This window comes from Stegostoma tigrinum, chromosome 8 (assembly GCF_030684315.1).
Source record: "Stegostoma tigrinum isolate sSteTig4 chromosome 8, sSteTig4.hap1, whole genome shotgun sequence".
Classification (NCBI taxonomy): domain Eukaryota; kingdom Metazoa; phylum Chordata; class Chondrichthyes; order Orectolobiformes; family Stegostomatidae; genus Stegostoma; species Stegostoma tigrinum.
In genome coordinates, this window is record NC_081361.1 from 98,016,483 (window position 1) to 98,034,514 (window position 18,032).

An 18,032-nucleotide genomic window follows, 5' to 3' on the forward strand; every position below is an offset into this window, starting at 1 on the left:
AAGTGCTCGTGCAGATGCTTCGGTAATGTTGTGCGAGTACCTGCCTCCACCACCCTCTCTATTTCTACCACTGTCTGGGTGAGAACAAAATTCCTCAGATTTGCTCTAAACCTGTTGCTGTTCACTTCAAACGTATACCTTCAGGTCTTAGACACTTCTGCCAAGGGAAGAGATTCTAACAATCTATTCTGTGTGTAATTCTCAGAATTGTGTATCAATCAGATCAGATTGCACCCTGCCCCAGCCTCCACTGCTCCAGTGAAAACGAACCCAGCCTATCCAGTCTCTCCTCATAACTGAGACTTTTCATCCCAGGTAACATCCTGGTGTTTCTCCAGTCCAATCATGTCTTTCCAATAGCGTAGTGACCACCACTACACACATTATTCTATCTGGCCTAACCAATGGCCATGAAAGAATTTTTTAAATCCCTGCATATCTTTAAATCTCTCTCACACTCTCTCTCTCACTCCATATCTCTGTCTCAGTCTGTCATCCTTTGGGACACCATTTAAAACTCCTTTCTTGATCCTACCAGTAGGATGTGGAGGCATTGGAGAGGATACAGAAATAGTACACCAGGATGTTGCCTGGCTTGGGATGTTAGATGAGATTAGATTCCCTACAGTGTGGAAACAGGCCCTTCGGCCCAACAAGTCCACACTGCCCTTTGAAGCATCCCACCCAGACCCACCCCCCTATAACCCACACACCCCTGAATACTACGGGCAATTTAGTATGGCCGATCCACCTAGACTGCACATCTTTGGACTGTGGGAGGAAACCGGAGCACCCAGAGGAAACCCACGCAGACACGGGGAGAATGTGCAAACTCCACACAGACAGTCGCCTGAGGGTGGAATTGAACCCGGGTCCCTGGTGCTTTGAGGCTGCAGTGCTAACCACTGAGCCACCATGCTGCCCCGAAATATATTATGTGTGAGGAGAGTTTGGACAAACTTGGTTTGTTTTCACTTGAACTTGGAAGGATGAGGGGCGACCTGATAAAGTTTACAAAGTTATGGGAGGAGTGGGTAGAATGGATTGTGGGAGTCTATAACCCACAGTAGAAATGCAAATTACTAGGGGACATAATATTAAGGTAATAGGGGGTAACGTTTAAAGGAGATGTGAGAGGCAGGTTTTTTACACAGATTATGGTAGGTGTCTGAAACAAGCTGCCAAAGGATGTGGTGGAGGCAGATAAAGTAGCAGCGTTTAAGCAGCATCTTGACAGATACGTGAGTAGGCAGGGAATAGGGGCATATGGACCATGTAGAGGCCAAAGGTTTTTGATTTCTAAGGGCATCATATGTCACTACAGCCTTGGAGGGCCAGAGGGCCTGTTCCTGTGCTGTATCATTCATTGTTCATTATCAGCCCTTACTAGGGTTTAGTTTTGAGTGTTATTTTCATAACAGTATGGCACTGTTTTTTTTCTCGTGAACGCCTTGTGACTACTTTAGAGCTGCCCATTCGACCAGTCTACTTCATGTAGTAAAAAAACAAGCTTACCTGTTGTATTGGGATAACAAAGTGTGGAGCTGGATGAACGCAGCAGGCCAAGCAGCATCTCAGGAGCACAAAAGCTGATGTTTCGGGCCTAGGCCCTTCATCGGAAAGGCCCGAAACATCAGCTTATGTGCCCCTGAGATGCTGCTTGGCCTGCTGTGTTCATCCAGCTCCACACTTTGTTATCTTGGATTCTCCAGCATCTGCAGTTCCCATTATCTCTACCTGCTCTGATTACTTTTATATGACTTGTTGTGTTCAGATGGGTCTGTAGCAAGGAAATGGTTAATAGATTAGTTTGTTTGGGATTGCAGGTTGCACTTTTGTGTGAATGGGGCCTTTGTGTTAGTTTGAGGACAAAGTGAAAGCTGTCTCCTCACATGTTCTCTGTTGGTACAGCAGATGGCACCCATTGTATAATCTATCAATCCCTGAATCGCTGAGTCAAAAAATATAAAAAACACCAAAATACTTCGATGGGTGGGGTGTTGAAGGGGACAGCCAGTATATGGAGCAGGTGTATGATTGGGAGAAAGAAAATGCCTTAGTTAGTACCAAGTGAATCGGGATGGGAATGTGACAGAGGAATGTTACTTCAAGAGGTGTGTGGAACACTTGAGGTCTGCAGAGTGCACATGGAGTGGAAACAAAGCCAACTAGTGGCCGTTTTAGGGACTGCAGCTAACTCCACGCTTCACACAAGATAATGAAATGTGAGGCTGGATGAACACAGCAGGCCCAGCAGCATCTCAGGAGCACAAAAGCTGATGTTTCGGGCCTAGACCCTTCATCAGAGAGGGGGATGGGGAGAGGGAACTGGAATAAATAGGGAGAGAGGGGGAGGCGGACCGAAGATGGAGAGTAAAGAAGATAGGTGGAGAGAGTATAGGTGGGGAGGTAGGGAGGGGATAGGTCAGTCCAGGGAAGACGGACAGGTCAAGGAGGTGGGATGAGGTTAATAGGTAGGAGATGGAGGTGCGGCTTGGAGTGGGAGGAAGGGATGGGTGAGAGGAAGAACAGGTTAGGGAGGCAGAGACAGGTTGGACTGGTTTTGGGATGCAGTGGGTGGAGGGGAAGAGCTGGGCTGGTTGTGTGGTGCAGTGGGGGGAGGGGACGAACTGGGCTGGTTTTGGGATGCGGTGGGGGAAGGGGAGATTTTGAAGCTGGTGAAGTCCACGTTGATACCATTGGGCTGCAGGGTTCCCAAGCGGAATATGAGTTGCTGTTCCTGCAACCTTCGGGTGGCATCATTGTGGCAGTGCAGGAGGCCCATGATGGACGTGTCATCTAAAGAATGGGAGGGGGAGTGGAAATGGTTTGCGACTGGGAGGTGCAGTTGTTTCTTGCGAACCGAGCGGAGGTGTTCTGCAAAGCAGTCCCCAAGCCTCTGCTTGGTTTCCCCAATGTAGAGGAGGCCACACCGGGTACAGTGGATGCAGTATACCACATCCCGGTGTGGCTTCCTCTACATTGGGGAAACCAAGCGGAGGGTTGGGGACTGCTTTGCAGAACACCTCTGCTCGGTTCGCAAGAAACAACTGCACCTCCCAGTCGCAAACCATTTCCACTCCTCCTCCCATTCTTTAGATGACATGTCCATCATGGGCCTCCTGCAGTGCCACAATGCTGCCACCCGAAGGTTGCATCCCAAAACCAGTCCAACCTGTCTCTGCCTCCCTAACATGTTCTTCCTCTCACCCATCCCTTCCTCCCACTCCAAGCCGCACCTCGATCTCCTACCTATTAACCTCATCCCACCACCTTGACCTGTCCGTCTTCCCTGGACTGACCTATCCCCTCCCTACCTCCCCACCTCCCCACCTATACTCTCCTCTCCACTTATCTTCTTTTCTCTCCATCTTCGGTCCGCCTCCCCCTCTCTCCCTATTTATTCCAGAACCCTCACCCCATCCCCCTCTCTGATGAAGGGTCTAGGCCCGAAACGTCAGCTTTTGTGCTCCTGAGATGCTGCTGGGCCTGCTGTGTTCATCCAGCCTCATTTCATTATCTTGGATTCTCCAGCATCTGCAGTTCCCATTATCACTGATACAATTCCATGTTTCATACAGATTGCTCTGCATCTGTTCTTCCTGTTCTTCATTTTCCCATTCTCTCACTTTCCATCCAAACTCTCTTCCCCTCCTAAAGACGCACTCGAGGGGATGTCAGGTTTGAGGAGGAAGGAATTAAATGGTAGATTGATGTAGTGGGACAAAACCAGTTGGAAGACACTTGTGAAGTGCATTAAGCGTGGGTGAACAGGGTGATTGAGGTGATATTACTGGGTTCCTAATTTGAAAGCCCAGCCCAATGCTCTGGAAATAAAGGTTCAAATCCCACTTGGGGCAAATGTTGAAACTTAAATTCAGTTCAGAGTCAAGTATTGAAGTTAGGAGGTCATGTTGCAACTGTGCAGGATTATGGTTAGGCCACTTTTGGAATACTGTGTGCAATTCTGGTCTCCCTACTATAGGAAGGATGTTGTGAAACTTCAAAGGCTTCAGGAAAGATTTAAAAGGATGTTACCAGGGTTGGAGGGTTTGAGCCATAGGGAGAGACTGAACAAACTGGGGCTATTTTCCCTGGAGTGTTGGAGGATGAGAGGTGACTTTAGAGAGGTGTATATAATCATGAGGGGCATGGATAGGGTGAATAGACAAGGTCTTTTCCCTAGACTTGGGGCGTCCAAAAGTAGAGGGCGTAGGTGAGAGGGGAAAGATATATAAGGGACTTTAGGGGCAGCTTTTTCACGCAGAGGGTGGTGTGTGTACGGAATGAGCGGCCAGAGGATGTGCTGGAGGCTGGTACAATTACAACTTTTAAGAGGCATCTGGATGGGTATATGAATAGGAGAGGTTTAGAGAGATGTGTGCCAAATGCTGGCAACTAGATTAATTTAGGAAATCTGGTTGGCATGGACGAGTTGGACCAAAGGATCTGTTTCTGTGCTGTATATCTCTATGACTATAAATTAAATGGAATATAACAAGAGTTTAAAAGTCAGCACTACAGGGACTTCCATCATTTGTCACAAAACCTCTTCTTATCCACTGATCGCCTTACCTCATCTGGCCTACATGTGACTCCAGACCCACAGCAATGTGGCTGATTCTGTACGGCCCTTAGAAATGGCTGAGCAACCATTGTGTTCCAGGGCAATTAGAGATGGGCAATAAATAATAGCAGGAGGCTCTGGGCACGTTAAACAAGTTCAGCAGAATCTGCAGAGAAAGAAACAGTGTTAACACTTGGACTCTATTATGAGTTGCTCAGAAGCAGAGAGTTGGGAGGGGCAAGTGGACGGGAGAAGGTGAGGGAGCTTAGAGGTTGTAACCATTACAGAAAAAAAATAAGCAAAGGGAGTGCTAATGGGTGGAGAAAAGTGAAACAGATTTACTATAGGGTGTTAATTGCAGAAGGAAGGTCAGCTCTTCTGAACATAAAACCAAGAAAATGAGAAACTTGTTAGAGGGTGGGGTTGGAGAGGCAATGCAGAGAGACACGGTCATGCTCTGAAGTTGTTGATTTTGATATTGCTTTCGGTGGCTATAAGTTGGCTGAATGAAAAATGATGGGTTGTTCCTGTGAGGGGGCTGTACTGGAAGTCTCCAGCACTCCTCAGCCAGGAGCGTGAGAATGTGGGAGCACACTGGGGCAGGGGAGGGTCCTGCTTGAGCAGAGGTATCCTGCAAAGTGGTCACCCAGCTTGCTTTTGGTCTTATCAGTGTAGAGCATAGTAAGCAGTGAATACTGTAGACCTGCCTGAAAGAAGTCCAGAAAAGGTGTTTGAGGCTGGTACAATAGCAACATTTCAGAACCATTTGGATAAATGGGGAGGGTTGATAGGGATATGGAACTAACTGAGTGAGCACCATGGTCAGGATGGGCCTGTTTCATAGAACATCGAACAATATAGCACAGAACAGGCCCTTCGGCCCTCGATGTTGCGCCAACCTGTGAACTAATCTAAGCCCCTCCCCCTACACTATCCCATCATTATCCATATGCTTATCCAAGGACTGTTTAAATGCCCCTAATGTGGCTGAGTTAACTACATTGGCAGGCAGGGCGTTCCACGCCCTTACCAGTCTCTGAGTAAAGAACCTGCCTCTGACATCTGTCTTAAATCTATCACCCCTCAATTTGTAGCTATGCCCCCTTGTACAAGCTGAAGTCATCATCCTCAGAAAAAGACTCTCACTGTCCACCCTATCTAATCCTCTGATCATCTTGTACGTCTCTATTAAATCCCCTCTTACCCTCCTTCTCTCCAATGAGAACAGACCCAAGTCCTTCAGACTTTCCTCATAGGTCCTTCGCTCCAGACCAGGCAACATCCTGGTAAATCTCCACTGCACCTTTTCCAATGCTTCCACATCCTTCCTGTAATGGGGCAACCAGAACTGCACGCAGTATTCCAAATGAGGCCACACTAGCATTTTGTACAGTTGCAGCATGACACCATGGCTCCGGAACTCAATCCCTCTACCAATAAAACCTAACACACCATAAGCCTTCTGAACAGCACTATCAACCTGGGTGGCAGCTTTCAGGGATTTATGTACTTGGACACCAAGAACCCTCTGCACATCCACACTACCAAGAATCTTTCCATTGACCCAGTAGTCTGCCTTCCTATTATTCTTCCCAAAGTGAATCACCTCACATTTATCCGTATTAAACTCCATTTGCCACCTTTCAGCCCAATTCTGCAGTTTATCCAAGTCTCCCTGCAACCTGCAACATTCTTCAACACTGCCCACCACTCCACCAACTTTAGCGTCATATAGTTTCCATGTAGAAATTAATCTTTGATTCTACTGGAAGGACTGTGTGGTGATTTTGAACAATCAGGAGGCTGGTCTTATGCTTTCTGCGTTTGGACAGTTCGATGCCATGGGGTAGGGGGTTGATAAGGCTGATGGAGTAGTCATAGAGGGGCACTTCCTTCAGAACACTAACAAGGGAAGAGGACAATGTGTTTGGTGGTGACATCCTGCTGGAGGTAGCAGAAATGGTCTCCTATGAATATGGAGACTGGTGAAGAAAGTGCAAGGTGGAACTCTGTCATGGTTCTGGGAGGGAGGGATGCCGACCGTTCATCTGAAGAAAAAGGAAAACATGTCGCCTGTGCCATTTGGGAAGGTAGCATCTTCGACATCGATATAACAGAGATGGAGAAACTGGGAGAATGAATGGAGTTCTCACAGGAAGTGTGGCATGGGAAGTACAGTTGATGCAGCTGTAGGAGATGGCAGGTTTGTAATGAATGTTAGTGAAACAAAAAATTCCCCAGAAATGTAGACAGAGAAACCAAGGAAGGGAGTTAGAGATGGACCAGGCGATGCTGGGAGAAGGATGGAAACTGGAAGCAGAGCTGACACACGTCAAGAGCTGGCAGTGGCACCGACCAGTAACACAGTTGTGGAAGGGAACCCGAGTGTGACTGGGACAAGGATTGTTCCATAAACCCCACACAAAGATGGGCAAAACTGTCGGTTGTAGGTACCATGGCAACGCATTTTACTTGGAGGAAGTGAGATAAGTTAAAGGGGAAATTATTGAATGAGACCACAAGCTGAGCTGGGTTGAGGATTTGCTAAAACTACACAAGGCCTGTTCAGATCACAGCTGAACAGTTTTGGGCGTCTTAGCTAAGGAAAGGTACTGGATGTGAGTTTGCTCGCCGAGCTGGAAGGTTCGTTTTCAGACGTTTCATCACCATTCTAGGTAACATCATCAGTGAGCCTCCGACGAAGCAGTGGTGTTATGTTGGTGATGGTGAACGCAGACATCACCAATACAGGAAATGACATCACCAACCCAAGGAAACCTAACCAGATAAATAGAAAGCGGGACATAACACCAGCGCTTCTTCGGAGGCTCACTGATGATGTTAACTAGAATGGTGACGAAACGTCTGAAAACTAACCTTCCAGCTCAGCGAGCAAACTCACATCCAGAACCTCAACATGAGCTACAAATCTTCTCAAAACTCACTAAGAAAGGTAGGCTAGCATTGGAGGTAGTCCTGAGAAGGTTCACTAGGCCGATCCCAGGTATGGGGGTCTGTCTTGCAGCAGCTGTTAAGTAGATTGGGCGAGCGTTCATTGAAATGGAGAAGAATGAAGAGAGACTTTATGCAAACATACAAATTGAACGCAGATGTTTGGCAAATCAACACATGGTGTGTGGGAGGCTTTCAAGTGAAAGTTGCTGGGAACTCGGGACTGACATGTCCCTTTAAGGATGAAGGATAAATATGGCGAGTTTAGGGAACTTTTGCTGTTTGTAATATATATAAATGATTTGGAGGAGATTGTAACTGCTCCGATTAACGAGCTTGCTGATGACATAAAGGTCGGTGGAATTGCGGATCCTGATGAGGACCATCAAAGGATATAGATCAGTTGGTGACTTGGGCAGAGAGATGGCAGATGGAGTTTAATCCGGAAAAATGTGAGGTAGTGCATTTTGGAAGGTCTAATCCAGATGAAAAATATAGAGTAAATGACAGAACCCTTAAGAGTACTGATTGGCAGAGGGATCTGGGTGTACAGGTACACTGGTCACTGAAAGTGGCAACACAGGTGGAGAAGGTAGCCAACAAGGCATATGGCATGCCTGTGTTCATCGGCTGGGGCATTGAGTTTTAAAATTGGCAGGTAATGTTGCAGCTTCATAGAACCTTAGTTAGGCTGCAATTGGAAGATTGTATTGTAAGGTAGACCTTAGGTTTAGGGTAAAAGGTTGGGACAACATCGTGGGCCAAAGGGCCTGTACTGTTCTTTGTTCTAAGTTCTATAAAGAAAAATGCTGAATTAACCAAATGATCTGTCTTGTTGCTAGAAATGTTAGGCTTGCACCAATAGCTGTGGGCACCTACACCTGCTCATCATCAATTTTCCATTACTAGAGACCTACAAGAGCCTGGACACTCTACTCATTCTCTCCCATTGTAGGAGGTTATAGCCTCATTCGTTTGTGAACATGTGGTTCCTAGTGCTGCTGTCATCATGTAGATTTTAGGTGTGACACCACACGTCAGTACATTACTGTGCACGGGAATTGTCTGCCACTTTGATCTGGCCTTCAGTGGTGGGGAGAGGATATGGGAAAAGCGGGGGTGCAGTCTCTGGAGGAAAGAAGCATAGAGGGCTCAGGAGATGGTGGGGGTTGTCTCGGGGAGCGACAGTAAGGAGAGCCTCGGATAGTGAAGTGGAGTGGGGGTGTTGTGCTGGGAAGAAGAGACCCAGAGTCAGGGGAGTGAGGGACCGAGAGCCACAGAGAATGGGAGGGGCAATTGGGTGAGGGGGGAGATCCAGGGGGACAAGGAACACACGACCCACCCTTCCTGATATCCCTCACACCCTCCCGTACCAAATTGATCCTCGACACCTGTGCACAGCCAATCAAAAGCTGTGGTTGACCCATGGGCATCGGTGTCAGCAAACGCAGTTGGAAGTGTACATCACAATGTCTGTGTTTCTCTGCGACTGTGAGGAGCATTAAAACTGACTAATCACTGATACAATTGACATTGTTGGCTTTTGATTCCCCTGCAGGAGATAGACGGCAAATCCTTACTCCTTATGAAGAGAAGTGACGTTCTGACTGGCCTCTCCATCAAGCTGGGCCCAGCACTCAAGATTTATGAGTACCACGTGAAAGCATTACAGTTATGCCATTTGAAAAGCAGCTCCTTGTAGTGCTACAGGTGGCCTGTGAACTCTCGCGTCGTTTTTGGTGGGGGAGTTGGGGGGGTTTTGGGGTTGTTGGTGTGAGGTTTGGGGGGGATGGTGGCCTGGAGGGAGAGGTTTGCTGTGTGTCGAAATCTAGCTGCCGTTTCCACATGGCTGCTACCCCCTTCCTCCTGACAGTTGCATGTAGGACAGTGCTTGCCTGTTTGTGAGTGTGGATTGCAGACGTTCAGTTTCGGAGGGAATTGTTTGGGTGCTTTTCGAGACCTCGGGGTGGGAGGCACCGGGAGCAGGACCTTCAATGAGGCAACACAGCTGTTTACATCAACTCTGGGACCTCTCCTCTTTATTTTGCGAGCTGCTGTGCTTTGACTTCAGTGATTGATGCAGTGTTTACTCCAGGTACATGTCAGTGACCTGAGGGTCATTTGGAATTCTCCAACCCTGGACTGGATAATGGGATTCCTGCAATAATAATATAATGCTTTCAACTGTGGAATTTTGCCCTGGGTGCTTTTCCAAGAGACACCGTCTACCTTTGCAAAATGCTCCATTTTATATTGAAGTGTAGCCTTTGGGTGGTTGACGGGGTTTCACGGATTTAGCACTTAGCCAATGCTTCTGTTCTCAGTTTTAGTGTCAGAGGGTGTGTCTCGGAACGGGGCTGTACTGTTACAGTGAAGGCTCCACAGCTTCTTTACATCTTTTTACCCCGAGGGAGTGAGATGGCCCATCCCAAGGTGGAAGATTTTTGGATTCCTCTCTGACCTGCCTTTACGTGTCTCTAATCGAGCTGCAGAGGGTCAGTGCCCTGTGCACTCCCTTCTAGACAGAATGAAGTTCACAAACTCTGTAAAGCACTCACCCTCCAGCTGTTCATGAAGGGAAACAGGCCTCAAACTGAGTGCAGCACGTAGGAGACATGAACATCAAACCCAGGCTAGATATTGTTGGAGGGCCCAGAGATGGTTGCAGAGAAGGAGAGGTGAAAGGAGTTATTTTTTATTCATGGGATGTGGGTGTGGCTGGCTGGCTGGGCCAGCTTGACCATAAGATACAGGAATAGAATTAGGCCATTCAGCCCTTCGAGTTTGCTCCGCCATTCGATCATGGCCAATGTGTTCCTCAACCCCATTCTCCTGCCTGCTTCCCATAACCCTTGATTTCCTTACCAATCAAGAATCTTTATCTGTCTCCTAAATACACTCAATGACTTGGCTTCCACAGCCTTCTGCAGCAACCAGCTCCACAGATTCACCACCCTCTGGCTGAAGAAATTTCTCCTCATCTTAGTTCTAAAGGGTCATCCCTTCGTTCTGAGGCAGTGCCCTCGGGTCCTAGTCTCTCCTGTGAGTGGAAACATCTTCTCCACATCTCCTCTATCCAGGCCTCTCAGTATCCCGTAAGTTGCAATCGGATCCCTCCTCATCCTTCTAAACTCTTATAGAGTCCACCCCCAAAGTCTTCAACCGCTGCTGATATGACAAACCCTTCATCCCCGGGATCATTCTTGTAACTCTCCCCTGAACCCCCACTGAGGCTGGCCTGTCCTTTCTTAGAAACGGGGCCCAAAACTGCCTTTCATGTCCTACATGCAGTCTGGCCAGAGCCTTGTATACAGCATCAGAAGCTCATCTCTTTTCTTGTAATGAATGCTACCATAGCATTTTCCAACATTTATTGCCCAGAGGGTGGTTAATGGTCAACCACATTACTGTGGGCCAGAAGTCACATGTAGGCGAAATCAGATGAGGATAGCAGCTTTCCTTCTCTAAAGGGCGTTAGTGAATCGGATTGTTTTATTTTTTGGGAACATCAGTGGTTGAGTGATCATCATTAGGCTAGCTTTTTAATTCAAGATTTTTCCTTTTCATTGAATTCAAACTCAACTCTTTGCCAGGGTGGGATTTGAACCCATATCCCCAGAGTAAGAGCATGGGGCTCTGCTTTACTAGCCCAGTGACATCACCACTCTGCCACTGCCTTTCTATTAATCCTCATGCACAACCCACATTCAGCTCAGAACATTGGGTCACATTATTCAGCAAGTCCTGTATAATTCGTGTAATAAAAACCAGAAGAACTGCAGGTGTTGTAAATTGGAAACCAGAACAGAAATTGCTGGAAAAGCTCAGCAGGTCTGGCAGGGTGTGTGGAGGGAAATCAGAGTTAATGTTTCAGGTGGATTGACCCTCCCTCAGATTTCTCTCCACAGACACTGCCAGACCTGCTGAGGTTTTCCAACAATTCCTATTTTTGTTTCTTTTTATTTTGGGTAGGGGCTGTGTGTAGAGTTAGCTGGGCTCAAACACTCTGACTTCTGAATCAGATGACTATGGGCTGTATCCCACAGCAGGATTGAGTGTGAAATCTAACATGACGATCGGTGTGTTTTGAACAGGTAGCGAATGTCACCAGTGAGTGGTTTTATTTCTTGTTCAAGTAGAAGAAGCCAGAATAAATGGCAGGTCAACAAGGTGCATATAGAACATGGACTGCAGCAGTTCAAGAAAGCAGCTCACCACCACCTTCTCAGGGGCAACTAGGGACTGGCAATAAATGCCGTGCCCAGCCATCGACACCCATGCCCCGAAATGAATTAAAAACAGTTGCCCCTATTCACTATCCCCAGATTCAGAAAAGTGAGGATTGTTTTGTAATTTTTACAGGTTATGTTGCTGTGTATTTACACTGAAAATAATTATGTTGTTGCATATTTACATGGAAATTAATGTGGTGGTAATCTCTTTGATAATTATTACTCATCAATTTTCCATTGCTAGTGACCTACAAGTGACCTGGACACTCTACTCATTCTCTGTCATTGTAGGAGGTTATAGCCTTTGATTGGACGAGGCAAAATATTCTCTATACTTGGAAGATCCCTTTAGTTTATTTCCCAGCATATCCTTCCCAAGATTAGGGACTTGGGCCCATGCACTGGGGGCTAGGGTAGAGGTGGGAGGTATCAAGCATCACTGTTACTGTCGAGATAATAGTGTGGAGCTAGAGGAATACAGCAGGCCAGGCAGCATCAGAGGGGAAAGCAAGCTGATGTTTCGAGTTGGGATCCTTTTAAAATCTTTTCTGGAGAAGGGTCCTGACCCGAAACGTCAGCTTTCCTGCTACTCTGAAGCTGCCTGGCCTGCTGTGTTCATCCAGCTCTACACTGTGTTACATTTGACTCCAGCATCGGCAGTTCTTGCTGTCTCTCATGACTACTATTGATACTTGTCGTCAAGTAGTTACAAGTAAGGGCCAATGCAGTGTCCTCCCTCTCCCCCTGTCTCTCCCAAGAAGCAGATCTCTTTCCACTCTGTTCTGAAGAAGGGTCTCTGGACCCAAACTGTTTACTCTGCTGTCTTTCCTCAGTTGCTGCAAGATCTGCTGAGTTTCTACAGCTGTCTCTGTTCTGCATTTCCAGTCTTGCTGACCTTTGGCTTATTTTCCTTACAGCTAAACGTCCAACAGAGATTGGAAACCTAGCACGTGATGAGATGTATCAAGAAATGAAGTTGTTATAGTTCAGAGATTTTCCCCAACCCTCCATATTCTCAGCCCAGTGGGAAATTTGCATATGCAGCTGATAGCACCACTCAAATGAAACTTGTGTTGCTCAGAGATGATACGTTGTGTGGGATCACATGCTCAGCTTTAACCAGAGACCTGGGGATCATGATCTGTTCACTGCAAATGTGAGCTGTCTGCTGTGTTCTCCCAGCCTTTCTATCAGTTTGTCATCAAACCTTTTATTATCTTGGAATCTCCAGCATCTGCAGTTCCCATTATCTCTGTCATCAAACCTGTAACAGGTTAATGCCAGATAGTTGAATTTATTTCCAATTGAGTAGTACACAAAAGTGACAGCAGTGTACTGAAAAAGAGGCATATCAGACTTGAAGCCTCTCCTCCCCATAGACCTGCAGAGTTTCTCCAGCACTTTCTGTTTTTATTTCAGATTTCCGGCGTCTGCAGTATTTTGTTTTTATTAGCCAGGTACTGAAACCACAAAGATAATGGGAACTGCAGATGCTGGAGAATCCAAGATAATAAAATGTGAGGCTGGATGAACACAGCAGGCCCAGCAGCATCTCAGGAGCACAAAAGCTGACGTTTCGGGCCTGGACCCTTCATCAGAGAGGGGGAAGGGGTGAGGGTTCTGGAATAAATAGGGAGAGAGGGGGAGGCGGACCAAAGATGGAGAGTAAAGAAGATAGGTGGAGAGAGTATAGGTGGGGAGGTAGGGAGGGGATAGGTCAGTCCAGGGAAGACGGACAGGTCAAGGAGGTGGGATGAGGTTAGTAGGTAGATGGGGGTGCGGCTTCGGGTGGGAGAAAGGGATGGGTGAGAGGAAGAACAGGTTAGGGAGGCAGAGACAGGTTGGACTGGTTTTGGGATGCAGTGGGTGGGGGGGAAGAGCTGGGCTGGGTGTGTGGTGCAGTGGGGGGAGGGGACGAACTGGGCTGGTTTAGGGATGCAGTAGGGGAAGGGGAGATTTTGAAACTGGTGAAGTCCACATTGATACCATTAGGCTGCAGGGTTCCCAGGCGGAATATAAGTTGCTGTTCCTGCAACCTTCGGGTGGCATCATTGTGGCAGTGCAGGAGGCCCATGATGGACATGTCATCTAGAGAATGGGAGGGGGAGTGGAAATGGTTTGCGACTTGGAGGTGCAGTTGTTTGTTGCGAACCGAACGGAGGTGTTCTGCAAAGCGGTCTCCAAGCCTCCGCTTGGTTTCCCCAATGTAGAGGAAGCCGCACCAGGTACAGTGGATGCAGTATACCACATTGGCAGATGTGCAGGTGAACCTCTGCTTAATGTGGAATGTCATCTTGGGCCCTGGGATAGGGGTGAGGGAGGAGGTGTGGGGACAAGTGTAGCATTTCCTGCGGTTGCAGGGGAAGGTGCTGGGTGTGGTGGGGTTGGAGGGCAGTGTGGAGCAAACAAGGGAGTCACGGAGAGAGTGGTCTCTCCGGAAAGCAGACAGGGGTGGGGATGGAAAAATGTCTTGGGTGGTGGGGTCGGATTGTAAATGGCGAAAGTGTCGGAGGATGATGCGTTGTATCCGGAGGTTGGTAGGGTCGTGTGTGAGAACGGGGATCCTCTTAGGGCGGTTGTGGCGGGGGCGGGGTGTGAGGGATGTGTTGCGGGAAATACGGAAGACGCGGTCAAGGGCGGTCTCGATCACTGTGGGGGGAAAATTGCGGCCCTTAAAGAACTTGGACATCTGGGATGTGCGGGAGTGGAATGTCTTATCGTGGGAGCAGATGCGGCGGAGGCGGAGGAATTGGGAATAGGGGATGGAATTTTTGCAGGAGGGTGGGTGGGAGGAGGTGTATTCTAGGTAGCTGTGGGAGTCGGTGGGCTTGAAATGGACATCAGTTACAAGCTGGTTGCCTGAGATGGAGACTGAGAGGTCCAGGAAGGTGAGGGATGTGCTGGAGATGGCCCACGTGAACTGAAGGTTGGGGTGGAAGGTGTTGGTGAAGTGGATGAACTGTTCGAGCTCCTCTGGGGAGCAAGAGGCGGCTTCAATACAGTCATCAATGTAACGGAGGAAGAGGTGGGGTTTGGGGCCTGTGTAGGTGCGGAAGAGGGACTGTTCCACGTAGCCTACAAAGAGGCAGGCATAGCTGGGGCCCATGCGGGTGCCCATGGCCACCCCCTTAGTCTGTAGGAAGTGGGAGGAGTCAAAAGAGAAGTTGTTGAGGGTGAGGACGAGTTCAGCTAGGCGGATGAGAGTGTCGGTGGAGGGGGACTGGTCGGGTCTGCGGGACAGGAAGAAGCGGAGGGCCTTGAGGCCATCTGCATGCGGAATGCAGGTGTATAGGGACTGGACGTCCATGGTGAATATGAGGTGTTGGGGGCCAGGGAATTGGAAGTCCTGGAGGAGGTGGAGGGCATGGGTGGTGTCACGGACGTAGGTGGGGAGTTCCTGGACCAAAGGGGAGAAAATGGAGTCCAGATAGGTGGAGATGAGTTCGGTGGGGCAGGAGCAGGCTGAGACGATGGGTCGACCAGGGCAGGCAGGTTTGTGGATTTTGGGAAGGAGATAGAAACGGGCCGTGCGGGGTTGGGGAACAATGAGGTTGGAGGCTGTGGGTGGGAGGTCCCCTGAGGTGATGAGGTCGTGAATGGTGTTGGAGATGATGGTTTGGTGCTCGGGTGTGGGGTCATGTGTGAATGGTGTTGGAGATGATGGTTCAGTCCAACCTGTCTCTGCCTCCCTACCCGGTTCTTCCTCTCACCCATCCCTTCCTCCCACCCCAAGCCGCACCCCCATCTACCTACTAACCTCATCCCACCTCCTTGACCTGTCCGTCTTCCCTGGACTGACCTATCCCCTCCCTACCTCCCCACCTATACTCTCTCCACCTATCTTCTTTACTCTCCATCTTCGGTCCGCCTCCCCCTCTCTCCCTATTTATTCCAGTTCCCTCTCCCCATCCCCCTCTCTGATGAAGGGTCCAGGCCCGAAACGTCAGCTTTTGTGCTCCTGAGATGCTGCTTGGCCTGCTGTGTTCATCCAGCCTCACATTTTATTATACTGAAACCACAAAGTTGTCTTCTTTGAATGAAGTAAAGTAACCTTCATTCCAATGGACCGCAGCATGTTCAAGAGACAACTCTCTTTCGCTGCCTCAATGATAATTTGGCGTGGGCAGTAACCATGCCCAGACAGAGACAGCCCTGTGCCATGAGTGAAACACTTTATAATCAGCCTGTGGTCGCGTGGATTATCTGTCAGGAAATAAGGAGCTTGTGAGATTTAAGGACCAACAGAAGTTTTCTTTTTGTTTTGAAAGCTACATTCAAGAAACATGTTGCAAGAAAGGATGTAGAGTGTGGAGAGATACTGCATGCCTGGATTAGTAAAGGAAGCCCTTTTGGCTAAAGACTTGGAATATCAGGAGCAAAAATAAACCCTGAAAGCCAATGGTGTAATCTTGTATCTTGGGGGACGCTATTCCCTCTTAATTTGAAGTAAAATTCACCAAAGAACCTTAGACAGCACCCTCCAAACCCGTGATAGAGATAATGGGAACTGCAGATGCTGGAGATTCCAAGATAATAAAATGTGAGGCTGGATGAACACAGCAGGCCAAGCAGCATCTCAGGAGCACAAAAGCTGACGTTTCGGGCCTAGACCCTTCATCAGAGAGGGGGATGGGGGGAGGGAACTGGAATAAATAGGGAGAGAGGGGGAGGCGGACCGAAGATGGAGAGTAAAGAAGATAGGTGGAGAGAGTGTAGGTGGGGAGGTAGGGAGGGGATAGGTCAGTCCAGGGGAGACGGACAGGTCAAGGAGGTGGGATGAGGTTAGTAGGTAGATGGGGGTGCGGCTTGGGGTGGGAGGAAGGGATGGGTGAGAGGAAGAACCGGTTAGGGAGGCAGAGACAGGTTGGACTGGTTTTGGGATGCAGTGGGTGGGGGGGAAGAGCTGGGCTGGTTGTGTGGTGCAGTGGGGGGAGGGGATGAACTGGGCTGGTTTAGGGTTGCAGTAGGGGAAGGGGAGATTTTGAAACTGGTGAAGTCCACATTGATACCATATGGCTGCAGGGTTCCCAGGCGGAATATGAGTTGCTGTTCCTGCAACCTTCGGGTGGCATCATTGTGGCAGTGCAGGAGGCCCATGATGGACATGTCATCAAGAGAATGGGAGGGGGAGTGGAAATGGTTTGCGACTGGGAGGTGCAGTTGTTTGTTGCGAACTGAGCGGAGGTGTTCTGCAAAGCGGTCCCCAAGCCTCCGCTTGGTTTCCCCAATGTAGAGGAAGCCGCACCGGGTACAGTGGATGCAGTATACCACATTGGCAGATGTGCAGGTGAACCTCTGCTTAATGTGGAATGTCATCTTGGGCCCTGGGATAGGGGTGAGGGAGGAGGTGTGGGGACAAGTGTAGCATTTCCTGCGGTTGCAGGGGAAGGTGCCGGGTGTGGTGGGGTTGGAGGGCAGTGTGGAGCGAACAAGGGAGTCACGGAGAGAGTGGTCTCTCCGGAAAGCAGACAGGGGTGGGGATGGAAAAATGTCTTGGGTGGTGGGGTCGGATCGAGAACGCCCTTGACCGCGTCTCCCGCATTTCCCGCGACACATCCCTCACACCCCGCCCCTGCCACAACCGCCCCAAGAGGATCCCCCTCGTTCTCACACACCACCCTACCAACCTCCGGATACAACGCATTATCCTCCAAACCCGTGACCACTTCCATCTAGAAGGACAAGGACAGCAGGTACATGGGAACACCACCCCCTGCAAGTTCCCCTCCGAGCCACTCACCAGCCTGACTTGGAAATATATCACTGTTCCTTCACTGTCCCTGAGTAAAATTCCCTCCCTAAGGCTTTTATATTCTGGGTCAACCCACAGCACACAGACTGCAGCAGTTCAACTGACCACCACCTTCTCAAGTGCAACTAGGGATGGCCAATAAATGATGGCCCTGCCACTAATGCCCATGGGCCATGAATAAGAATAATGTTGGATGGAAGTTGCCCCCTCTAAGAAGTCAAAATCTCAGTGTTGGCACCAGCCACGTACTTTGTCCTTGGTAAGGGCATTCCTGAACTGGGGCTATAGACCCCAAGTGGGACAACGAGCTAACATATTTGAGTTTGTGAGATTGGAGGTGGTGATGGCTGTCTGGGACCTCAGACTAAGATAGAACAGCCGTGCCTCCAATGTAACAGGTCCTTGCTCGCTCACCCCTGCCCCGCCCGCCCGCCCGCCCGCCGATTTCAGTTTCTCAGATTGAAACCAGATCGCGGTGGCGAGGAGGGCTGGGAAGCAGCTGCCCCTAGATGGAGCATGACCAATGTAG

General features: G+C 49.0%; 1 protein-coding gene across 7 annotated transcripts in view; it reads left to right on the plus strand.

The window, feature by feature from the left end:
- Window positions 1-18,032, plus strand: part of samd13 (sterile alpha motif domain containing 13) — a 177,826-nt gene that overhangs the window by 130,230 nt on the left and 29,564 nt on the right. For 6 of the 7 annotated variants that reach the window (XM_059648160.1, XM_059648162.1, XM_059648163.1 and 3 more), the window contains one exon: window positions 9,078-9,229. In XM_059648160.1, coding sequence (XP_059504143.1) covers window positions 9,078-9,221 — 144 coding nt within the window. In that variant the 3' untranslated portion in view covers window positions 9,222-9,229. Of the gene's footprint in view, window positions 1-9,077; window positions 9,247-18,032 lie in introns of those variants that run through there. The other variant, XM_048539457.1, reaches the window with a different exon arrangement.